Source organism: Physeter macrocephalus, chromosome 7 (genome assembly GCF_002837175.3).
Source record: "Physeter macrocephalus isolate SW-GA chromosome 7, ASM283717v5, whole genome shotgun sequence".
Classification (NCBI taxonomy): Eukaryota; Metazoa; Chordata; class Mammalia; order Artiodactyla; family Physeteridae; genus Physeter; species Physeter macrocephalus.
This window is the reverse complement of record NC_041220.1, coordinates 78,812,018-78,838,230: the sequence shown is the minus strand read 5'-3', so window position 1 is coordinate 78,838,230 and position 26,213 is coordinate 78,812,018. Positions and strand designations below refer to the sequence as shown.

The following is a 26,213-nucleotide window of genomic DNA, read 5'->3' as shown; positions in this document are numbered from 1 at the left end:
TTGCAAGGTGTCAAACAAGGAAAATGGGCAACTGATGCTCAAAAGACCTAAACTCCCCAATGGCTTTCAGGGAAAGGTTTTTAAGAGCAACATGAAGGATGAGGGTTGTGGGTTGCCTAATCAGCTCATGGACATTTTTCTGATTGGTTGGTGGTGAGGTAACTGGGTGGTGTTTCAGAAGTCAACATCATCAGCCTTCTGTTTCCAGCCAGTCTGGGGTCTATGTGCTGGTGGTCAGCATGCAGTTAATGTCTTCCTCCTGGTAGGGGTTTTAGTACCTGCAAAACAACTCAGAGATATGGCTCAGGATGTTACCTATAGCCCTTGAGGAGGAACTAAAGATCCTTGACTTTGTTTTATGGCTAAACTTTGTCTTGCTTGATTTCTTTCCTTTTTTTCTTCATTTTCTCACTTCTCTCATTAAATTTGCTCTTTGGAACTCATGGAAGGCCTAGGAGGCTATAGCTTTTCTACAAACAAGAGGCGGGGACATAGCGGGGGAGCGTCTATCCTAGGAAGGCCCTGAAAGGTACTGCTTGGTTTCAAGGGTTTCACGTATGTTAACTCATTTAGTTCTCAAAACAACCCTAAGAGGCAGATACTATTATAATTGTCCCCATTTTATAGATGGAGAAACAGAGGCACAGAGAGGTTAAGTAATCTGTCCAGAGTTACACAGCTAGGAAGTGGCAGGAAGGCTTGAATCCAAGCAGTTTGACTCCAGAGTTTATGTTCTTAAATTCTACTTTATACTGCTTTTCTTGATTATGAAAACAAAGACAAAACAAACTGGAAAATGTTCAGAGAGTATAGCTTCAGTGGGTAGTAGCCCTTTTGGCATGATTTGACATCTTTGCTACCAACCCTTATCCCAAACCTTCGTGCATGGTAAAAGAATTTGGAGATTACTCCTTTGAAAAAGCTCTGATTTTTTTATTTCGAGACACATGCCCAGGATGAGTCCATTAGAAAGTAGTGTGAAATAGGGCCTCAGAGGCCCATCAGGGAACCTCCTGAGATTTCAGTGAGTTGGGAGGCATTGGTTAGCAGGTGCCACAGCTCTGAGCACCCAGGACAGCTCTCCTCTGCTAAGAGCTTGGGCTCCTAGGGAGGCTGAGGGTCTCTGGCTTGGCTCGCAATGGAGAGTTGTCATCCTGTCCTGTCTACCCCCTCTCTGGGTGGACCTCAGACTTTTCATCTGTAAAACAAGGGAGATCAGCTAGATGGTCTCCATGAGCTTTTCAAGGGTTAAAAATATTCTGATTCAGGGCTTCTCTGTGGTGCAGTGGTTGAGAGTCCACCTGCCGATGCAGGGGACACGGGTTCGTGTCCGGGAAGATCCCACATGCGGGGAGCGGCTGGGCCCGTGAGCCATAGAGGCCACAACAGTGAGAGGCCCGAGTACCACAAAAAAAAAAAAATTCTGATTCTAGATTTAATGAAATGGAGAAAATATCCATGCCATATTAATTTGTAGGGGGGAAATCCTTTACAAAGCATTATGTTTGATTTTTGCTAAAAAAATACATGTAACAGAATGAAGATATTTGTGCTCTTCACTCCTTTGTCTTTCCCCCTCCCTCCCCCTCTGCTACTGGGGAGAGGGTCTTTTGGCAAAAATTTCATTAGGATTCTCTGTCAGGCAGGAGCTCTATTCCACACAGCAGAAGCACTGTCATCCTTCTCCTGGAATGGAGCCAGGGATGCCCCCAGAAGGCATGACCTCAATGGGCAAATGGTTCTCAGAAGCTTCAGCCAAAAAGGGTTGAGCTGGGACCCTGAGGGAGGGAGAAGGTAGGAAAGGATGGGAGACCATTCGAGGTAGATCCTGCGTGAACTACGATGCAACACCGTGAGAACAGGAAAGGAGTATTTAGAAACACCCTCTGCGCTTCTCTGTACTCACGATCTTCACGGAGTGAGGCAGAGTTCTGCTACTGACCTGGGTCCCTCCAGATCTCACAGGACATGACAACACAGTTCCGTGACCGTTGAAAAAGGCGGCTGCCGCATGAACACTGTCTGTCTCTGCCTGGTTGGATTCTTCTGGGTGACCTTTCTTTTCCTTCATTGTGCTTTTCTATACTTTCTAATCTTGCTACACTAGACATGGATTTCTTTTTTTTTTTTTCTTTTTTGGGGTACGCGGGCCTTTCACCGTTGTGGCCTCTTCCGTCGCGGACCACAGGCTCCGGACGCGCAGGCCCAGAGGCCATGGCTCACGGGCCCAGCCGCTCCGCAGCATGTGGGAACCGCTGTGGCCTCTTCCGTCGCGGACCACAGGCTCCGGACGCGCAGGCCCAGCGGCCATGGCTCACGGGCCCAGCCGCTCCGCAGCATGTGGGATCCTCCCGGACCGGGGCACGAACCCGTGTCCGCTGCATCGGCAGGCGGACTCTCAACCACTGCGCCACCAGGGAAGCCCTAGACATGTATTTCTTATACAACAAAAATTGTGTTAAAACATATTAAGATCTTACAGAATGTGTCTAATAGCCTAATATTATATTTTGGGAATAGACAAGTCCCTCAAGATTGGTCCATAGAGGAGGATTTGGCTCCCAGCGACTCTGAAATGGCTGGAATCCTTTATTGTGGCAAAGAAGGCTGCTTCTCAAAAGGCGCAGACATTGAAAGGGTTATCGTGCTCTCTAGAAGTTTCCTGAATTGTGGGTCCCTTTTTTCTGGCCAGAATATACTCCCTCAGATGGTGACACCACACAAACTGTGGTGAAATGCTGCTCAGAATTTCTACCCATGAGCTGGGGAAAGGTAGCTGCTGGCATGAATATCATGAACTTCCCAACTTAAATAGTTTAGGGCTCTGTGTACCTGAATTAATATGCCAACAGATATGACCATTCCTGTTAACGGGCTCTCAGGAAATAGGGTGTACTCTGGAGGTTCCAAATTTCTAGATGGCTGAGGTTTATTCAGATTATTTTCATTGTCTGAACCCATATTTTAGAAAATCAGTCTAAAGCATATCTACCTGCTTTTTAGCCTTATTGAACTCTAAGTGGTGATCTCAACGGATTACTTCTTCCATTAGTTTCCTACAAGCTACAGGACCACTCTGTTAAAGGTCTCTCTCTGTTTTTGTTTTTGTTTTTTGGTGTGTTTTGGAGCTTAGTAAAACAGTGATTGGGTAAAAGTGCACACGTCCCAGGGAAAACACCTAGTGGTTGTTTTTAGAATGAATTTGAGAGGAGTTGGCTTTCTCGTCATTAACATCTTTGCCCTCAAAGGCAGAATTTCCCCCCCAAAAGTACTGGTTTAATTTGGTTTGTATTAACATTGACAGGTGAGCATCAAGTGTTACCATTTTTTTTTTAAATTTCAAGTGACCAAGTGAATGAACTGAGTTAATCAAAAGCAATCAGACTACCAGAGATGATTACTTTCGAGGCAGGTTTCAAGCAGCAGCTGCAGTAGCTAACACCACGTGTTCACTGAGCACTTATTCCCAGGGGCTCTTCTCAGTGATGTGAGGCATCAAAGACACATAAGACAGAGCGTCTCTCACCATGAGAAGGAGGAGAGGCTGCGTTAGCGTGCGGAGCACATCAGGCTGGTGTGGGTGGCCTGGAGTCTGTCTCTGGCCAAGTGCTGCTGGAAGGAAGCCATTCGAATCTCTAACATCAGTTTCCTCAGGAGAAAATGAGGCATTCAATTCTATTTCAAAAGGACCTTCAGCCTCTGAGATTCCAGAGCCGATGATTTTTTGGAGGAGGGAGGCCTGTGCGTAGGGGACCGGGAACTGTGTCATTTGATGAGTCAGACTCAGGGTGTCAGAAAAATAATGTCTTCACAATCAACACAAGGGCATAGGCAATTAGGAAATGCACTTAGCTGACGGCTTGAGTGTCTGTTCCATTCAGAGGATATATTCTTGAAGAGGGACAGGGTGACTCATCAGATGGCTGTAACTTGATGAAGTACAGCTATCCAATTTCCTTCCTCTGATTCCAGGCAAGTGAATGATCTTAATTTGGTTCCCCAAGGCAGTTTCCCCAGGCAAGAGAAGGGACAGGCTGTGGCAACTGGAAACTGACATTCTTTTGTGTGAGCAAAATTAGATCACATATGAGAAATGACTGAAATTATAAGAAGTAGCATTCAAATGCAAAGCATCCTTAGGAATATCATCATCAGTTATGAATCATTTTCGTGCTGATTTGGCTAGCCTTTGAACCTTTTTTTAAAAGAGCTAGTAAACACTGGGTGACTTGGTAAATATAGAAATTCTATATCTGCAAAGCTGATCAGAGGTGAAAATTACTAACATTTACATAGTGCTTTACAATTTACAAAGTGCTTCTCTATACAGTATCCAGGTAGCTCTGGGAGACAGGGGATATTATTTTCCCAGTTTCTAGTTCAGGAAAGCTCTGTATTGTGAGGGAGGGTTTGGGCTGGCAGTCAAACCTAGGTCTTCCAGAGTGGTGAGAAGCAGAGGCGGAGAAGAAACCCAAATGCCAGTCTATTCTGGAGATTGTGGAACTGCTTCTCTTTCCCTCTTCAAAAGCCACTCAAAGTGCATAGGACCTTTCCAGATGGCTGTGCCATGGCTGAGTCAGTTCATCTTTCCTTAGTCCCCGGCTGAGTCTTCTTGCTGCAGGTATAGAAAGTGTCCGGTCTGCTTAGGTGGAATCTCAGGGAGTGTCGGACTCCTACCTCTCTTCCCCTGAAAGTTTGGTCTGGATATTCCTGATGAAGGTAGCTAGGGATGCTCAACCAGGGTGGCTCCCCCAGAACAGCACTGCCTGACCTAACCCACCTGGGGCTCCTGACTTCTCAGCTACTAGAGCTGCCAGTCTCAGATTACCAATGGGGAGGGATCTCAGGACCTAGGGCCCTCCGTGCACTGCAAGCCTGAGCTCTCTGCTGTGCAGAGATAGCGGCAGAGTGGGTGCTTTGTGACCAGACCCTTCCCATTCACAGACAGAACTGGAAGACCGCACTGCCTGGCTAGGAATTTACAGAGGCTTAGGAAAAAGATGAACTGGCCCCACTTCTGCATCTCCTTTTGCTGGATTTACTTTGCTGCCTCCAGACTGAGAGGTAAGAGGCTGGTGGGCGTGTAACCATTGTCGCTCATCTGGGGCCTCGTCTTTGGGTTTTAGGGTGGGCCGGGAAAAAAGAACAAATGTTCTAACTGCAAGGAAGTACATCATCTTCTTACTGACTCATACTAATCCTGTAGGGTGTGCCAGAAAAATAACTCCCATCGACCTAGAGCTTGTCCCTAGCTGATGCTAGATTATCCCCAATGCTAGTCCTTGGGCTGTTCTTCTTTGCCTTGAAATATACATGACACTGAAGGTTGATCAGGTCCCTCTTTTGAGCAGCTGGAGAAACAGCAGATGGAAAATATGCTCAGAAGTTGTTTAATGACATTTTTGAAGATTATTCCAATGCTCTTCGTCCAGTAGAGGATACAGATAAAGTCCTGAATGTCACGCTCCAGATTACACTTTCTCAGATTAAGGATATGGTGAGTAACATAGTGGTAACTCTGAAATGTTTAGAATGAAACTAACAGTGCTTTCCAAAGGGAATGTCTGAACTGGGAATTTGAGAGAAAGTGAGAACAGAGAGCTCTGTGTGCAAGCTGATAGGAGAAGGGAACTCCAGGGGAAGAAAGCTTTCTACAAAATTAATTTCACTAAATTACCTAATCCTGGCCATTAACACTAACAGTCTTAGATCATCTAAAGAAAGTTGGTTACACATTACATGTTCCATCTCTATGAAATGTGCAAAATCAGCAAAAACACAGAGACAGAAAGCTGAGTAGTGATTGCCAGGGGCTGTGGGAATAATGGGGGAATAGTGATAGACTGCTTGACGGTCATAGGCTTTCTCTTTTGGGGTGACAAAATGTTCTGGAAGTAGAGAATGGTGATGGTTCCGCAACATTGTGAATAAACTGAAAGTCAATGAACTGTACACTTTTTAAAATGGTTAAAGTGGTGAGTTTCATGTAATGTGAATTTTATCCCCATTTTTAAAAAGGTGGTGGTTTTTTTAAAAATTAATTTATTTATTTATTTTTGGCTGCATTGGGTCTTCGTTGCTGAGCGTGGGTTTTCTCTAGTTGCCGCGAGCAGGGGCTACTCTTCGTTGCTGTGTGCAGGCTTCTTATTGCGGTGGCTTCTCTTGCTGCGGAGCACGGGCTCTAGGCGCGCGGGCTTCAGTAGCTGTGGTTCGTGGGCTCTAGAGCGCAGGCTCAGTAGTTGGGGTGCATGGGCTTAGTTGCTCCACGGCATGTGGGATCTTCCCGGACCAGGGCTCGAACCCATGTCCCCTGCATGGGCAGGCGGATTCTTAACCACTGCGCCACCAGGGAAGCCCAAAAGCTGGTGTTTTAAGATGACTTACCTTATATAATGCTTATATGTGTTTAATTACACGAAGTTATGAAACTTGAAAGACTTTTCTTTGGCACATTATCGATGTTTGCCGACTTTTTCATTCAAAAGAATCATCGGTTGATCCATTTTCAGAGAAATTTGGGCAGTTGATCCATGCAGAGATCTGATGATTTAAATATTTGTCCACTTTACATTCTAAATCACAGAAAAAAACATGACCCTGGCAGTCAGTCAAGGGGATAGACAGGAAAAATTCTCACTTACTTATCGGAAACAGACTAGTGCTCTTGGAATTCCTGTTTTGAAGATGAGTGTTCTAGAGACAAGTGCATTCGGTTGAGGTGTTGATGGGATAAAGTTATATCTGGGTTAATTGTGCAGGACGAAAGAAATCAAATTCTGACTGCCTATTTGTGGATCCGCCAAATCTGGCACGATGCGTATCTCACGTGGGATCGAGACCAGTATGATGGACTGGACTCCATCAGGATCCCCAGCGACCTGGTGTGGAGGCCGGATATTGTCCTGTATAACAAGTAAGTGCAAGTCAGTAGTTTCTCAGGAATGAATTTATTGATGTAACAGAATGTAAACATAATGGAAAAGGAATGTTTAAAACATGCATGAAGTTAAGTCTATTCATGTTCCTAGTCCCCGAAGTGAAGGTCATAAAACCTCACATAGTAAAACAATAGATCAGGGCTTCCCTGGTGGCGCAGTGGTTGCGCGTCCGCCTGCCGATTCAGGGGAACCGGGTTCGCGCCCCGGTCTGGGAGGATCCCACATGCCGCGGAGCGGCTGGGCCCGTGAGCCATGGCCGCTGGGCCTGCGCGTCCGGAGCCTGTGCTCCGCAACGGGAGAGGCCACAGCAGAGGGAGGCCCGCATACCACCAAAAAAAAATAAATAAATAAAATAAAATAAAATAAAACAATAGATCATAAAATCTTAGAGTTACAGCCCCCTTTTCAGATGAGAAACTGTATTAGAAGCCGTGTTCGTTTTCTAGGGCTACTGTAACAAAGTACCACATACTGGGTGGCTTAAATGACAGAAACTTATTGTCTCACAGTTCTGGAGGCTAGAAGTGCAAGATAAAGGTACTGGTAAGGTTGGTTCCTTCTGAGGGCTGTGAGGAAGACTCTGTTCCCTGTCTCTCCCCTAGCTTCTCAGGTGGTTGCTGGCAATCTTCAGTTTCTTGACTTGTAGAAGCATCACACAATCTCTGCCTTCTTCTTCACATGATGTTCTCCCTGTGTGTTGTCTGTGTCCATATTTTCCCTTGTATAAGGACACCAGTCTTGTTGAATTAAGTGTTTACACCACACCAGTATGACCTCTTCTAAACTAATTACATCTGCAATGACCCTGTTCCAAATTAGGTCACATTCTGAAGTGCCAGGGACTAGGATTTCAACATACGAAGTTTTCACAGATGCAATTCAACCCTTAACAGTGGTGCTCCCTTGTCTAAGATCATGTGTCAAAAATACATGATACTATTAAGATTAAATCAGAATGGACCTGCTAGAAGCTGGCCTATGGCATTTGGACTTTGTATGGAGTGGAAGACGAACTAGATCATAAGATCACCAGTTGGCCTTTTCCTGGTCCGAGAGCAAGGGGCCTTGGTGAGTGGGTAGGTAAGGTTTAAGTTTCTCAGATTGTAAAGTGTGCACGAATCATCTGAGGAGCTTGCTAAAATACAGATTCTGATTCAGTAGGTCTGGGGTAGAATTTGACGTTCTGCATTTCTATAAGCTCCAGATGGAAGTGCTGCTGTTCCACGGATCACACTTTGAGAAGGAACCAGATAGCTGTCTCAATTCAGGTTCAGGTGCTCCACCTGTTGTCAAAGGGGCTCCTCTCTCTTTTTATTCTGGAACTCAAGTTTCTCAGGGTTGGGAAAGATTCCTCTTGGAGCAGAGCAGTATGAATGGGGAGCAGCTCAGGGGGACTCTCCTGAGAGCTCAGCCTTCTTCTGGACGTGAGTTTCCCTTCAAGAAGCCACTGGTAGGTTGCAGCCTGGATTTTAGTCTCAGCCTTACTCAGAGAGCTTGTCCAAGGGTCATGACCTCATGAATCATAGCCCTGATGCTGCTGTCCGTTCCCCACTCTGGAATGGCAACTCTTCCATACCCCTTCCCAAGCAAGATCACATCCAAGTGCTGGTGCTTTAATACTCTGGTTCACACCCCCCTCAACACACACACACACACACACACACACACACACATACACGTACATAGCAGGCAAGAGAATGAGCCAGGATGTCCATTACCTTGTCCCACACACAGGGTGCAGGAGAGTAATCAGAAGATACACTTTACATAGAACACTTACAGCATTCTATAAGTTCAAAATTCTCCCTGGAGAAAAACAGAATGCTGGTTCTCCTTTTCCTCCTGCTTTGATTGACTGAAGCAGTGCCCAGCTCTTACTGAAACACTTCTTTCCGAGCTGGCATGACCTAAGTTAAGCCTACCCCAGTCCCCCTTTATCAGAGAAGCCAGTTATGCACTCATGAGCTCACACAAACCTGCTGTGGCTTTGGTAAATTTTGTCCCCATTCTCCGTCCTTTCCCCTCCAGATCGCTGGCTTTGAGAAGTGTGAGTTCTGGTCCCCTTTTCTTTCACACACAGACCCTTTTCACCACACTGATTCATCAACTCTTTTCTTTTCCTCTGGATTGACTCTTTAGTCTTCTTTCCCCTCCTATCATGGACAGTTCTGTTTTGGATCCTCTATTTTCCTGTGTGTTCTCCTTCTCAGTAACATCAGAGTTTTACTATTCAGAGGAAACCCTAAATGTACTTATGGTTGGATGTCATTTGCATTCCTTTAAACAAATGAAATGAGAATAGAAGAGAGTTAGAGGATCAGGCAAAGGAGGGACCCCAGTCCTTTGGGGTCCCCAGGAAGGACCCTGACCCTGGTTCTTCTAGCTGAATCCCTGGACCTGCAGAATCTTCTGCTCCCTGATATAATTAATATAAATACTTCTCAGAAACTGGTACAGAAACTTGTAGACCACAAAATGGGCTTCCTGAGTGGTGGTAGGGAGAATAAAGATGGGTATAAAGCAGGTGATCCAGTCATGTGTGATAAAGATAGTTTGGGCAGGAAGATACTTAACATCTAGATTCACCATTGGTGCCTGAATCCATGGGTTAGACTTGCTGAGGAGTGATCAGGATGGTCCTGGGCCTGGAAGCTATTTCATATGAGGAGCAGTCGAATTTATTGATGCTTAGTTTGGAAGAGAGAGGTCCTTAGGAAGACTTGATGGCTGTCATAGGTAATCATAGGAAAAATAAGGTAGAGAAAAAAGAGAAAATTCCTCCAGAGGACAAAACCCGAAACAATGAGTAGAAGTTAAAAGGTTTTTTAATTGCATTTTAATGTAATTTTTAAAAAATAACTAATAATTTGATAAATGAATTTTCCCAAGAAGTAGTGAGCTCTTTAACAATATAATGACTCAAAGCAGATATTGGCTGTTACCAAGTCTGTAAGGGAATAAGTAAATTGGGGCTCAAAGTTCTGGTGGGGTTGTTTAGTATAGGTATATGGCCAATATAATGGTTAGTATAAGAGGGTGCAAGGATTCCTGACATTTTTAGATTAGGTAAAGAGTGGATTACAGAAATTTCAGAAGTGTGTTTATTATGAGAGAGTTTTAATGGTTGGATTTTAATGGACCGGTTTGATACTTGGATTTTAGACCTAGTGAGAAATTGGGTACCCTGTGGTACTCAGAAAGATTTGTCTACAATTTAGCTTTAAGTTCTGCTTAAGTAGCTTAGAGAATTGAAAGGATGGAAAAACTGTAAGATGAGATTGGATATACATACGTCAAATTTTATCAAATTGTATACTTTAAATGTATGCAATTTATTGTATGCCAATCATACATCAATAAAGCTCCTTTAAAAGAAAAAAAAGATGAGATTGTTAATAAAGGAGGCAGAAGAGGAACAGGTTTGGAGAAAAAGATGATGAGTTTGGTGTGAGACCTGTTCAGTTTGGGAGACCAAAGGAACAGAGGAGACAACCAACAAAGAGGTTGCAAAGGCAAGTTTTAAGCCTGGAAAGAAGGTCACGGCTAGAGCTATCAAAAGCCCTTTAAGCCCTTGTAGAACTGCTCAAGGAGGGAAAGAAAATGGCTGAGGATAAAGTTGGAGAATTTCTCCATTGAAGAAATTTACAGAGAACATTCAGAAGAAATGGTTATAAGGGTAGAAGGAGAATTGAGAGAATTGCCTCATAGAAACCAAGGGAAGAAAGGATGTCTAGGAACAACTCACAGCGTGAAGTGCTTGGGAAGGGTTGACAGACTCTTAGAGTCTTTAGATTTGTCCATTTGCAAGTCATGAGTGACCTTTGAAAGAGCACACTTTGAAAGTTGGGAAGAAGCCAAATTGCAAGAATACAGGCAAGATGGGGAAGTGAAAGCAGCATGCATAAATTACTCTTGAGAGCGGTGTGCAGAAAGAGAAGAGAGAGGTGGGAGGGGCCTGGGAGGAAGGGAAGTTGGTAGGGAGACTTGGGAACAGAGTTGGGAGGGGATTAGAGGAGCCAGAGAGAATAAGAGAGACCAAGAGAGGCGAAATCCTGAAAGAGACTTGGAAGGAAAGAAGTCACAGTTCAAGAAGAGAAGTTAGCCTTGAAAAGAAAGAGAGGGACTTCTTTTTTTTTTTTTAAATAAATTTATTTATTTATTTATTTTTGGCCTCGTTGGGTCTTCATTGTGGTGCGTGGGCTTTTCATTGCGGTGGCTTCTCTTGTTGCAGAGCATGGACTCTAGGCGCACGGGCTTCAGTAGTTGTGGCGTGCGGGCTCAGCTGTTGTGGCTCACAGGCTCTAGAGAGCAGGTTCAGTAGTTGTGACACACAGGCTTAGTTGCTCCGTGGCATGTGGGATCTTCCTGGACCAGGGCTCGAACCCATGTCCCCTGCATTGGCAGGTGGATTCTTAGCCACTGCGCCACCAGGGAAGCCCAAGAGGGACTTCTTTTTGACATGGAAGGGAAGATAAGGGGGACACATGAAAGACAGAGGGAGACATTGGAGATGGGAAAAAGGGTGGATTGTGGGACTGAGTAAAGAGACAAGCCTATGTCGAGGTTCCAGGCACTGTCTGGTACCAGAAAAACTGGCTGATTCTCACTGTTCTCTCCTTCACCAGCCCACTCTTCTCCAGTTCTGGGGATCTGGCTTCTTACAGCCCCTGCTGGGAAAGGTCTTTCTGCTCAAGTGCAAAGCTGAAGTCAGCTCAGTCTTTGATCAGAGGAGAAGGGACTGCCTGAAGGGCACTAAGTGTTGGAGGAAAGGGAAGATAAGAGGAAAACAATTTAAATAATCTCTTAGGGTCATATTATTGAACACTGCCCTCTCGACCTCCGTTTTGAAATTTTGTCCCTGTAATTTTTTTCATTTTCTAGTCGGGAAAATGGAACCCAGTTAGAAACAGAGGGAAGGGAAAGAGAAGAAACTCATATGTATTGGATACTTACTATGTGTCAGGCAGTGAATTGGGGCTCTACATAGTGTGGTAGACAATTGCCCCCAGAGGGTCCCCATCCCAATCCCTGAAGTCTGTGAATATGTCACCTTACATGGCAAAAGAGACTTTGCAGGTGTGATTAAATTAAGGATCTGAGAGGAGATTACCCTGCTGGGGCCAATGGAAACAATCTTACAAGTCCTTATAAGCGAGAGATGTGGGAGAGTCAGATGCCACAAAGGAAGCAGAGATCAGAGTGATGGAAGGAAGGAGCCCTAAACCAAAGAATGCAGGCAGCCTCTAGAAGCTGGAAAAGGCAAGGAAATGGACTCTCCTTTAGAGCCTCTGGAAAGAATGCAGCCCTGCCTAAACCTTGATTTTTGGATTTTTGATCTCTAAAACTGTAGAGATGCTAAATTTGTATTATTTTAGGACACTTGGTTTGTGGTAATTTTTTACAGCAGCAATAAGAAATTAATAGATTAACTATTTACTTAAGATAACATTTAAAAAGAAACCTTAAGGTATTATAACCTCTACTTTTACAGGTGGGTGATAGAAATGTTACTTGCTCAAGGTTACAAAACCTGACCAAGATTTTAACCCAAATCTCTCTGTGATATTTCTGTAATGTCATTGCTACTTTCTAAAGGAGAATGAGCCGTATTGATTCAATCAACCCACTTACCTACCCACTTACCTTTCTTTGTTAAATCCTTCTTCTGTGTGAGGCATTCAGTCATGTGTTGAGGGGTTAGGATTTTAAGACTCAGTCTCTGACCTCAATGAACAGTCCAATAAGAAATGTATGTAAAATGTAAGCCCCTCATAACACAGAAATAAAGTGCCAGAGCCCTTCAAAGGTGAAGGGATTTCATCAGACTGGAGGGGCAGGCAGGACTTCTCAGAGGGGTGGGCATATGAGCTGTCTTGAAGGATGTATTAGATTTATACTTGCAGAAAGTGGGGCGGGTATTATAGATAGAAGAAACAATTTGAGTAAAGGAGAGACATTCACAGGATCTGTTAGGGTTTCAGCCTTGATTGGTGGTGTGTGAGTGAAGGGAGACCAGTGGGAGACATCAGAGACCAGTGGGAGGCTACACAGTGGGATAGGAGTAGATCATGGAACATCTAGGACACTGAACTTAGGAGGTTTGGAAGTGTTTGGTTGGCCATAGGAAGCCAGTGCAAGTGCTGAGCTGTAAAAAGATGTGATCAGAGAAACCAGGGAGATAAAACAAGATATTGGTCATGAAGTAATTAAATAGTAATGCCTTTAAACCCCTCCTGAGTAGCTGGGGTGATGTTTTCAGACAGTGGGCTCCTTTGCCCTCTGGCTTCTGGTTGGGTTGGGCCAATGAGAAGCACCAGTGAGCAATTGGAGGGAGAAAAGGGAGTGAGGTTAGGGCATGTATTCCCTTGCTCTCTTCCTATAGAGTTATTATCTTTGGCTTGCTGTGTCCCTTGACAGAAAGGTGTAACTCCTATCACGGTGACCCTCTTATGCAAGTCTTTCCTTCCAGGTCTTGGTAATTGCACCTTCCCTTCACCTCTTCGGGCCCAGGAATGGTAATAGCTCTGCTGTTACTAGCCCTGGAGTGGTTGCCCTACACCTTATCCATACCTTTGTAAATAGTCCCTGCATTAAACACTCCTCAAATTATCTAATTTGAGTGGGCCATCCACTTTCTGCAGGGACCATAACTAATACAATTGTTCTACCTCCAGATAGATTTTTCTCTGACCCCGAGATCTCCTACACCAAGGAAGGTAGGATGGGTGAGTTCCCATCCCCCAGTTCTCACTTCTTGTATAGCTAACTATATATATTTCTCATTGTTACAGAGGGTAGGTTCAGGCATTTTCAAAATATTCATTTTGTTCTCTTCACAAGACCACGTTAAAGATCCCCTCTCTAGACCTCCATTAAAAATCGAGTGCCACAATTCAGCTGTAATGCTCTGATTAGACTGGACCCAATCAGACCATTACAGTTAACATTGTGGTACTTAAATTTTAATAAGTAGGAAAAAAACTTTTAAAACATGCCAGTTCTTTGATCTAACACACTCTCTTCTAGCAATTTAACCTAAGGAAAGAGTCAGTGGATAAATGCAACAATTTGACTACAGAGATGTTCACTGCACCATTGCTTGTAAATGTAAAAACTGGAAATAACCATAACGTTGAAAATAGGTGAATTGGTTAAATAACTATGGCACATCTCTATAATGGAATGTAATTGAATACCATTTAGCCACAAAAATAAAGTTGCAAAAGAATATGAACAGATGATCATATATGTTTTTTAATTGTCTCAATGCTTTTTTTGTAAATTAACTTTTTAATTTTGAGATAATTTTACAGAAAAGTTGCGAAGATGGTACAGAGTTCTTGTTTATTCTTCACCCAGTTTCCCTTAATGTTACATCTTATGTAACCATAGTACATTTGTCAAGACTAATACAATACTATTAACTAAACTACAGACTATTTTGGACTTCACCAGTTTTTCCACTAATGTACTTTTTCTGTTCCAGAATCTAATTCAGCAAACCACATTACATTTAGCCATAATATATTTTGTAGGGAAAAAAATTGTAAGGAACACTTGGAAAAATGTGCATTAAAATATTAACATATCAGTTAAGTCTGTAAGCATTAGAAACTGACTTTGTCTACCTTGTGACAAAAGGAATTTGTTGGAAGGATATCGTACGGCTCACTGAATTAAAGGAAAAAAAATCAATGACCAGGCCTTGGAAAGGACAAACCAGGACTACTCTACAGTTCAAGAAAGTGGGGAATATTGAGCTTTTTTTCAAAAAAGAAAAACTAATCAATTGACTTTTATAGGGAGCCATCACCAGGGTGACTCTTTTTGGTCTTTGGGTCACTCTACTTAAGATCTAAGCTGCAGGGAGAGTGAATCGCTTGGACCTAGCTCGGGTCACACAGCCAGGCCCTGGCCAAGGGTGGCTGAGGAACCTTGATCATTGTTTCATCTGCCTTACAATGGTCATGGAGAAAGAGTCATTCCCCAAAGTGAAACAGAAATTCTGTACCCCCAAGATGTAAGGCATAAATGTTGATAAAGCAAAAAGAAGTTATATCTAGAATAAATTATTATCTCTTAGATTATGGGTGAATAATTTTTTCTCTGTGTTTTTCAAACGTTCTCCAGTAAACATGTAGAACTCTTTCAACAGCAACAAAAAGTTACTTTAATATTCTTGTGCCCACAGTTAACAGAATCAGGTAAGCAGAGCCCCCTGTTAGATTTTAGCCTCATTTACTTTTTGTCTGGATGTTTGAATCATTATACCTGGATCAAGAGAGTGGCACTGGAAATGGAGAGGAAGGACATAAAGCAGAGATGCTTTAAAGAAAGAATCCAAGAGAACTCGGCCCTAACTATTCACAGGAAATGGAGAAGAAGGGCAAATTAGAGTCGATTCCAGACTTTCAAGCCAGGGTGACAGGAATGGTGATCCATTGCCAAGACACTGAAGTGATGGGCTCAGGGCGGTGAGCTATTGGGGGTAAGGAGTTTGGTGAGTTGTCCTGTCGAGCAGCTCTCATTTTCCTCCTCTGACCTCCAGGGCTGATGATGAATCTTCTGAGCCTGTGAACACCAACGTGGTCCTGCGGTATGATGGGCTGATCACCTGGGATGCACCAGCCATCACCAAAAGCTCCTGTGTGGTGGATGTCACCTACTTCCCCTTTGATAATCAGCAGTGCAACCTGACCTTTGGTTCCTGGACCTACAATGGCAACCAGGTGGACATATTCAACGCCCTGGACAGCGGAGACCTCTCCGACTTCATCGAAGATGTGGAGTGGGAGGTGCATGGCATGCCTGCTGTGAAGAATGTGATCTCCTATGGCTGCTGCTCTGAGCCTTACCCGGATGTGACATTCACTCTCCTTCTGAAGAGGCGGTCTTCTTTCTATATCGTCAACCTCCTCATCCCATGTGTCCTCATATCTTTTCTGGCTCCCTTGAGTTTTTATCTCCCAGCAGCCTCTGGGGAAAAGGTCTCCCTGGGAGTGACCATACTGTTGGCCATGACTGTATTTCAGCTCATGGTGGCAGAGATCATGCCAGCCTCAGAAAATGTCCCTCTGATAGGTGAGTTCAAGTGTCTTACACTTTGAGTCAGCACTGTGGTTAACTGGGGTTGCATCTGTATCTTTAAACTCCTAACAATGAAGTCAACTTCAGACTCAACACAGGCTGTCACATACTTCATTTGGTGTCTTCAGTTGGCATCTTTGAAAAGAGACATGGCTGTCTTGCTGTCTCCAGGTTTACCCAAAAGAGGAATGAGAGCAATATGGTTTAGAGCAGTGGTTCTTACAGTATGGTCTCTGGACCCACAGCATTAGCATCATTTTAGAAATGCAAATTCTCAGGGCCCACCCTAGACCTGCTTAATTAGAAACTCTGGCAGTAACGCCTGGCAAACTGTTTTTAAAAGCTTTCTAGGTGATTTCGATGAGCTTTTTGTTCAAGTCTAAAAACCACTGGCTTATAGATTAAGACCCTGATTTTGAAGTCAAAGAAATCTGCGTTTGAACTCTGACTTCACCACTCATTCTTAGATCAGCCTTAAGACAGTTACTTAATCGTTGAGTCTCTACTTCATCATCTGCAAAATTTGTGTAATTGCTACCTCATTGTGCCACTGCTTAACACAGAGCCTGGCATATGGTGAGGACTGAGAGAAAAGTGACTATTATTATCACGTCACAAGGGATTTCTTCTTGGGAAGAGTGATAAATGTGATGGAAATGATGAGCTGGATTTTTAAGCCTGCCATCTACCCTTGATAGAATAATTCTCAACCTTTACTGGGTATAGTAGGCATGGGAGAGCTTGTTAAAAATGCAGTTTCCTACACCCAAAGAGGTTGTTTTTCTTTTTAAGCAATCTTGGGCAAGATTTGGGAATCTGAGGCGATTCTCAAGTAGAACACATTTTCAAAAATTTGCAATAATGAAATGTCCCTCTAAGGGAAGGAGTGTAGTCTGTGGCTGCCATCCCTGCTTCCCCTTTCCTTTACCTCCCTTGTTCTGAGATCCTTCCTAACACCTTTAATACCTACTTCCTGCCACCAAGGATAACACCCAGATCAACATGTCTATCTCAATGACTTGCTGTTGTAATAGATGCTTATGAGAATCAGAAGCTAGACTGAATTTTTAGTCCTTTAATGTAATCAATGAGGAGAAATTTCAGAACACCAGGAGACTTAGAAAGCAATATAAAAGGGATATTGTACTGCCCTTTTACCCTCTCCTGTATCCAGTATTACCCAGTATTTAGACGTTACTACATTGGTTTCTCTGTTTGGAGATCTCTTCCTTGTTATGTCTCTCCCAGCAACACCCCACCCCCCACCACACACACACACACTCATGTACACCTTTTTGAGAAATAGACACAGAAGGTTCTCTCCTTTCTCACCACCACTAATAAAGAGGAAGACGTTTATTGGTACTTTTATCACCTCTCCTGAGGCAGAAATGATTGACAGTGACAACATCTAATAATAACCCTGTTTGAGGCAAGATCAATTGACAGATCCCTCTCTCTTCTTTAGCAGTAAGATTCAAAAGCAAGCTGGATCAATTTCTGAAAAAGATGTCTCAGAACATGTCTCAAGAATTTTACAAGCATTACTTTTTCTGTTTCTGTGATAATATGAAATGTATCTTTTTCGGAAGGGTGCACACAGATCTTGAGAACTTTATTAATAGTCACAATTTGTTATTTGTAGCACCTATGAAATAGAGTTCCAATCTCATAGAAGTGTGTTTAAATTTCCTGCATTAAGTATAGCATTTGATCCAGGCTTTTGGCCCGCAGCCTTGACAATGTTAAGAAAGATTCCATTTATTTTTAGTTTACTCAAAGCTTTTAACAAATAATAAACAGATGATAATCGTTATCAAATGCATTATCTTCATCTGTTAAGTTGATCGTGTGAGTTTTTTTCTTTTCCCCCATTAAGTGAGTGAATTATATTACAGTTTTCTGATGTTGAACTAAACTCTTCTTTATCATGATGAATTGTCAATTAAAGACACCATAGGATTTAGTTAGCCAATGATTTTTATAGGACTTTCTCAAATGTGTCTCTAAATGAAATGGCCTTAATATTTCCTTTCTTGCTACTTTTGGAACCAAGCCTGAATTTACTTCATAAAATGAGATTTTCTAGGCAGTTTTCCCTCTTTTCTATTTTTGGAACAACTTGCATAAGATAGGAGTTATCTGTTCCTTAAAAATACAGTGAAACTCACCTGTAAAACCTTTTGGCTCTAGAGCTTTTTGGAAGGTGGGTGGGTAGAGGTATTTTGTTAATTCCTATTTCTATTCAAGTGTTCTTTCTTCTTACACTAAATTTGACATCTTATATATTCGTAGAAATTTCATCTAGGTTTTCAAATGTATTATCATACAGCTATTTGTAATATTATTTTATTGTTTTCTAAATTTCTATTCTCTTATTTTTTTCTTTTGCATCCCTTTTTCTTTCTTTCTCCCATCTCTATTCCATGAGTGGCCTCATCAAAGGTTTATCAATCTTATTACACTTTTCAAAAAGCTTGCTTTTGGTTTTGTTCATCTTCTAGGTTCTTTGTTCTACATTTCAGAAATTTGTACCCTCATCTTTATTGTTTCCTTCCTTAATTTTCCTTTTTCATGAATATTTGCTTTATGCAATCACATGTTAAAGACTGATGGTGACACAGTGTCTCCTTTCTTCCCCAATGGTAATGAGCTTTCATATTAACAAGGTCCAAAGACAATTCTGAGAAGTGACCAAGATCATTCATTGTTTACTTATTTGTTTGTTGAAATTGGAAGTTTTTCACAACGTGACCTCAGCAAAAATTTACAAACCTTTTAACTCAGGGCAAGGGACAGTGCTGAAAACTTTTCCTGTATTTTCTCAGTTAAGCCTCGTCATAGTCCTATGAGTTAGATTCTAATATTATAGTCATTTTATTAAGAAGGAAGCTGAGGCTTACCAGAATTATATAACTTGCTCTAGGTCACAAGTCTAGTGAGTGACAGAGCTGGGATTTGAACCCAGTTTTATTCAAAAATCTATAATAGTGGGCTTCCCTGGTGGCGCAGTGGTTGAGAGTCCGCCTGCCGATGCAGGGGACACGGGTTCGTGCCCCGGTCCGGGAGGATCCCACATGCCGCGGAGCAGCTGGGCCCGTGAGCCATAGCCGCTGAGCCTGCGCGTCCGGAGCCTGTGCTCCGCAAGGGAGAGGCTGCAACAGTCTATAATAGTAACCATTAGTGTATACAGCTTCCTTAGAAACGGTGTTTGTTTCTTTTTGAGCCAAACACAAGGACGGTTTTAAGCTAACTTGGTTGTTGTTATTTTCCAGGCAAATACTACATAGCCACAATGGCCTTGATCACAGCCTCCACTGCCTTGACCATTATGGTGATGAATATCCACTTCTGCGGGGCTGAGGCCCGGCCAGTGCCACACTGGGCCAGGGTAGTCATCCTGAAATACATGTCTAGGATCTTGTTTGTCTACGATGTGGGTGAGAGCTGCCTTAGCCCCCGCCAAGACAGGGAACAGGACCACCTCACGAAGGTTTATGGCAACCTTCCAGAGGCTAATCTGAAGACAACCAGAAATAAAGACCTTCCCAGAAAGAAGGAAATGAACAAACTCTTAAAGAATGACTTGAGGTACCAGGGTGAAAACCCGCAGGATGTTGACAGTTACTGTGCACGGTACAAAGTGCTGACGAGGAATATCGAATACATTGCCAAATGCCTCAAAGACCATAAGGCCACCAACTCCAAGGGCAGCGAATGGAAAAAGGTTGCAAAAGTCATAGACCGATTCTTCATGTGGATTTTTTTTATTATGGTGTTTGTGATGACTATTTTGATCACAGCAAGAGCAGATTAGTGAGCATTTGGTATGTGGGGATAAATCAATAAAATTCCCCTGTGATCTACTCTAATGTTCTTCCAAATTAGAAATACCTATATCTATATATACACACATATATATAAATTAGGATTTATGTTGTCTTTACTTTTTGCTTTCAACTTCAGATCAATATTATAGCTATCTGTCAGGTTAAATCAAGCAGGAGGTCCAAAATTTCAAGGGCAGGAAAACAGAGGAAATAGAGAAGGACCCCTTTTATAACCTACCAGAGTGGTAGGTGTCTGGCTTCTAGATCACACAATTATTCTCTCCTTTAGCAGTACAGATAAAAAAGCACATGACATTCCATTTAAAATTCAAAGCAAAACAAAAGAAACTCATTTTCCCCTTAGTCCCTATAAGAACATGCTTTTTAAAAAAGGAAAATAGTGATATATTCCTTAGTGTAATTTAAGTCTCACTGTTACCTTTCTCAGGCCTGGTGCATTTCAAGCCATATCTCAAATGATGGAATAAAAAATTTTGTCCCATATAAAGAAGGTCTAAGGATCAGTGACTTAATGGGGAAGAGAGTTTTCTTTGTAATGATGATGTCATATATGTTGGTTATATTTTATATAAACCTTAAAGATGAAGTCATGCCTGCATTTAGTCTTGGATTTAAATAAGATCATCAGCAAACTGGGCTTATTTATTCATTCATTCAATTATTCACCAAACATTTATTTTCTCCTACATATAATAAAGCTGCATGATTCACATCTGCAATGGGTGTCATAGCAAATCTTATGCATAATTCTGACCCTTTTTGATCTTCACTACAATTCTGTGAGCTAGGTGGGCAGGTATTTCTAGTCATCCTTCTCAGAGGAAGAAGCTGTGTCAGAGGAAGGTGGGTGTAAGTGACCTACCTCCACATCCAACTATGCGGCGTATAGAGCTGGGAAATAAACCCTTAGCACTGTGAGTTCAGGCCAGGTCTGCTAAAACCACATTGCTTTTGGCCATGACAGATCATGATTTAGGATAGTTGTGACTGAGGGATTCTCATTCTGAATTCTGAATTTCTGCCCTAAATTTCTTCCTGTGCTTCTCTACTTTTTTCCTACTTTCAGTCAAATGTCTTCAAATTCCCTTACTCCCCTCTTGATTAAAATGATCTGAGTACTACTACCCATTCCCTAACTTCCAACTCCTCAACTATTCTTTTACCAATTAAAACAAATGAACAGAAGTGGAGAGAGGACAAGCGTTAACCTAGAAAAGAGAGGATGATATTTGGTTTAAACATATAGACATTGTTTTCTACTCTTTTGTCTACTTATTCATAAAATATTTATTGTGTACCTACTATATACTGAGTGCTAAGTCAGCCTTGAAGGAAACAAATATAAAACATGGTTTCAACCCTCTGGTTTCTCATATGGTACTTGTAGTTCAGTAGAGGAGACAGTCAAGAAAATAGAAGAATATAGCGTAAAAGTGCTATCATAGTAGCATGGACAAAATGCCACAGGAACAATGATAATTAATCTGTTTGAGGGAAAGCTTGGGAAAGACTTTGTACAGGTGTAACATTTGAGCTGGGCTTTGAAGGATGAGTAGGTGTTTGCTAGACAGAGAAAGCAGTGAGTATTTAAAGGGATTAGAAGGAATTGGGGAAATGTAACTTAGAATCAGATGATTTTTTTCTTTATTTTAATTATAGAAGTACATTTATAAATTACAGTTGCATTTGGCAGCAAAAAATAGAAAACCCAATGGACCATGACTTAAGCAGATAGAGGTTATTCATCTACACAAAAATAAATCCAGAGTTACAAAGTCCAGGGATCTTCCCATCTTTCCTTTGTGTTGTTTTAAGGCACTAAATTCTGAGTTTGCAGTAGTTTGTTACAGTAGCAATAGTAAACTAATATAGTATCCAATGAGCGATTTTACATATATAACTTTTTCCATATTTTAGATTATATGTCTGAGATAGATTTGTCTATAGCCAGAGAGATGCAGTCCTATTGAGCCATGTCAAAAATTTGGAATTTTATCCTAAAAATATTTGGTAGCACAAAAGGGTTTCAAGCAAGGAAGTGATAGATTCAGATTTGTGTTTCAGAAGTAACACTGTGGTGGCAGTTAGAAGATTGTAGAGAAAAAAGAGAAGAGGCAGAGAGATCTATTGGAATTTTTCTTTTTTTTACCAATTCAGGGAATTGATAATGAAGGCTTGACCCAAGACGGTGGGAATAAGAAAATGGATCACGTAGTATTTATGACCTAGACTAGACAGGACCTGGTGACCAGATGGATATAGGGTTAGGGAGGGGGTGGCATTGAGAATGATTCTGAGCTTTCCATCTCAGACAACTGAGGCAAAGAGTAAAGGAGGACCAGGTTTTAGAGGAAAGAATTTAGGACATCTGAGTTGGAAATGTGTATGGGACATCCTAGTGGAGAAATCTAGGAAGTAACTGAACACATATTTGGAACTTTGGAGAAAAGTGAAAGTTTAAAAAATGTACACTCAGGTTAATTGTTAAAGTATGTATTAAATGATTTCAGTGGGTAAGACATATGTTACAACAGTGCAAGACTCAAATGAACAGAAATGCATTCTTTGCCAGGATTCCATTAGTTTATAATCATCCTGCATCACTAAAGCAGTTACCTTGTTATGCTGTCATTTTTCCATTCACAAGTCTGCTTCCCCAAACATACTGAGGTCCTCTCTAGTCATAAGGCCCAGAAGCTCTGTCATTATTCTCTTTTTATCCTTTGCGATAAGGATATTCTCTTTTATTTTCTGTGTGCAATAAAGGGCGTAGTACGAGGTCATTAGCCATTAAATGCTTATTGAAAGAATGAGTGAGTGAAAGGAAGTGCTTAAGAGGGTCCAGCAAAGTGCTAAGAAGTTTAGACTGTGAAAGAGGCCTCATCATATACAATATACAAAAATAAATTCCAGATGAAATCAAGACTTAGATGTAAAAGCAAACACAAACTGGGACTTCCCTGGTGGTGCAGTGGTTAAGAATCCACCTGCCAATGCAGGGGACACGGGTTCGAGCCCTGGTCTGGGAAGATCCCACATGCCACAGAGCAACTAAGCCCGTGCGCCACAACTACCGAGCCTGTGCTCTAGAGCCTGCGAGCCACAGCTACTGAGACCACGTGCCACAACTACTGAAGCCCACACACCACAACTACTGAAGCCAACACACCTAGAGCCCGTGCTCTGCAACAGGAGAAGCCACAGCAATGAGAAGCCCGTGCACAGCAACAAAGAGTAGCCCCCGCTCGCTGCAACTAGAGAAAGCCCGAGAGCAGCAACAAAGACCCAACAGCCAAAAAATAAATTAATTAATTAAAAAAAAATAAACACAAACACAGACAAAAGGCTTGTAATAAAATCTAATTGACCTTCTGAATAAAATTCTCCACCTCCATAAATTTTAAGATGTGGCGACTGCTTTGAAAGAGGATCCAGGGCTGCCTGACGGGGAGGAACCAAGGGGATGGGTCTGAATTGGGGTGGTCAGCCTGCTGAGGAAGTGGCCTTGAAGATGAGCTCTGAGCATGCGAAGGAGTTAGCCAGGATGAGACTTGGGGAGAGTGACAGGTTGCAGGCAGTGGAAAGGTCAGAATTCAAGCTCAAGGGCGGAACAGAGCTTATTATTATTTGAGAAAGAGAAAGGAGGCCCTCGGGGCAGAGATGGAATCAGCGACCTGCAAAAGACACGAAAGAGGAGACTGGCAAGGTAAGCAAGGCTGGGTCACGCAGAGCCTGGCAAAGTTTAAAAAACACCAACAACTTTGTTCGTTGTCTGACTGCCTTGGTGCAATGAGGGGTGCCTGGGTTTGCTGAGGTCCTGATCTTTGTTCATTTTCTTTCTTTAGCCTTTGTGTCTACTTTTCTATCAGCTCATTGCTCAGACCAACAGTTGCCAGCACAACCATGGGCAAACCTGTCGAATGGACTGTCTTGGTCAAACTGGAAACACAGGTTCCAGAATGCCTCGAGCAACATTGGTGAGGCCACTTGTACTGCCATCAACTCCAGAGGCTAGCAAAGAGCTCTCTGCCTATTTCTTCCTTCCTCTCAGATCACACCTTTGAAATAGGCCCTGGCTGTTAAAACTCCAGGAGCTTGTCAGTATATCCAAAGCTCTCTAACCCTTAAAAAATAAATCCTGTGACAAAACCTCCCATGTCTTTGCATATTTCTATCTTTCTACTCTTCCCCGCCAAGGTTCCCCCCTCATCATTCAGGGTTCTAGCAGAACACCAATGGTGTGCTCGAATTTGGATAATTTGAGGAAGGTTTAATAAAGGACTGTTTACAAAGGTGTGAGCAGGATGTAGAGAAACACAAGGGGTGGTAGAAAACCCTAAGACCAGTAAAGCAGAGCTATTACCACTCTGAGGCCTGAGAAGAGGCAGGAGGGAGTGGTTACCTGAACCCAGCTGGAGAAAGCTGTGAACTATGGTTGAGTGAATGCAGCAGACCCCGTAGGGAGGGAGTTGGGGGAATATATATCCCCATTTCACTCTCCTTCCCTTCAATCTCCTCCCAAGGCTCACCATTGGTCAAACTCAACAGAGTCATGGGAACATATTGATGTTACTGTATATCTGGGACAAAGAGCACAGTGGTGAAGGGTAGAGTGTGGATCTGGACGGACAAAGGGAAGACATCTGGCACATTCTCTCACTCTTTGACTTCACTCTACATTTAAAAACTGACTTCTTTACACCCCACTCAACTGACACTGCTTTCACCAAGTTCACCATTTGGTAATTGCCAAATCCACTGGATACTTCTGAGGCCTCTCTGCTGCCGTCAGCACAACTGACCACTTCCTCCTTCTTTTATTTAATTTATTTATTTATTTTATTTTTGGCTGCATTGGGTCTTCGTTGCTGCAGGCGGACTTTCTCTAGTTGTGGCAAGCGGGGGCTACTCTTCGTGTGGTGCACGGGCTTCTCATTGCAGTGGCTTCTCTTGTTGAGGAGCACAGGCTCTAGGCGTACAGGCTTCAGTAGTTGTGACACCTGGGCTCAATAGTTGTAGCTCACAGGCTCTAGAGTGCAGGCTCAGTAGTTGTGGTGCACGGGCTTAGTTGCTCCGCGGCATGTGAGATCTTCCCGGACCAGGGCTCGAACCCGTGTCCCCTACATTGGCAGGCAGATTCTTAACCACTGTGCCACCAGGGAAGCCCCACTTCCTCCTTCTTGAAGCTCTTCTCTCTGATCTTCTGTGCTATCACTTTCTGCTTCTTAAATGGCTGGTTCTCAGAACCCCTTGCTGTCTCCAATCCCCCCTCTTCTGGTAAATGTTGGTGTCCCTCACTGTTCCTTCCTCAGCTCTCCTCCCCTGGCTTTTACTGCCACATATATCCTGGTGATTCTCAGTCACTTGTCCAGTCCTGCTCTCCCTTTATCTCCAAATCCACTATACTCTTCATGTCAACCAAGTATTGCCACTTGAATGTCTCACAGACTTTCAAACTCAATGTGCCCCCAAACTAAGTTCATAATCTACATTGTCATCCAAGTCTACTCCTCCTCCCGTGTTGCTGTGTCATTTAGCTGTACATCATCAACTCTGCCACCCAGGCTAGAAATCCAGCAGTCATTCTGGATTCTTATCTAACCCAACATCAAACCAATCACTGATCCTGTCAATTCTACCTGCTGAATGGTTTTCACCTCTGTCCTCTTCTCTCTATGTCCCTGGCAATTGCCTTATTTCAGGTCTTTGTCATCTTTGCCTGGACTGTTGCAGTAGTACCTTACCTGGGCCTCCTGTCTCTGGTTCCTTTTCCTTCTATTCTATCTTCTTCACTGCTGCCAAACCGATCTTGTGACTCTTGCACCTAAAACTTTTAAATGGCTAACTAAATACCTACAAGTTGAATAAACTCCAACTTCCTTAATGTGATATAGCAGAGATTAAAAATGTGTGTTTTTTCTTTTTTGTTGCTCTAGTAATAGATGTTCCTTTGTTCACCCCAGGAGTGTAAATTATCTTCTTGGCATGGAAAGTAACTACCCTGCTATCTCTTGCAAGAGAAGTTATCAGACTTTTTCTGTTGTGAGAGTCTGAGACCCCTGGGAGCAATCAAAATAAGACCTTTGGTGTTTGATGGTTAGAAAAGAAGCAGCCAGACTGGCTTCCCACCCTGAGCATGTGACTCAGGCTGAGCTAGACATGTACACCACCAGAGACCTTGATTCTTAAAGTTTATATGGAAGAATGAATACTAAATATCAATAGCCAAGAAAAATATGCAAAAGGAGACTGAAGAGTGCTTGCCTGAGAAGACATTGAAGGCAAATAAAATTGGGATTGAGCTAGGAACAGACGAAAACAAGCAAACAAACAGACA

The 26,213-nt window shown here is 42.7% G+C and overlaps 1 protein-coding gene across 1 annotated transcript; it reads left to right on the top strand.

Moving 5' to 3' along the window:
* The first annotated feature begins 4,873 nt into the window (after window positions 1-4,873).
* On the top strand, window positions 4,874-19,890 carry CHRNA9 (cholinergic receptor nicotinic alpha 9 subunit). The gene is made up of 5 exons (XM_007129246.2): window positions 4,874-5,064; window positions 5,352-5,497; window positions 6,759-6,913; window positions 15,487-16,019; window positions 19,301-19,890. Exons 1-5 carry the CDS (start codon window positions 5,001-5,003, stop codon window positions 19,840-19,842), a joined length of 1,440 nt encoding a protein of 479 aa, XP_007129308.1. The 5' UTR covers window positions 4,874-5,000; the 3' UTR covers window positions 19,843-19,890.
* The last annotated feature ends 6,323 nt before the right edge of the window (window positions 19,891-26,213 follow it).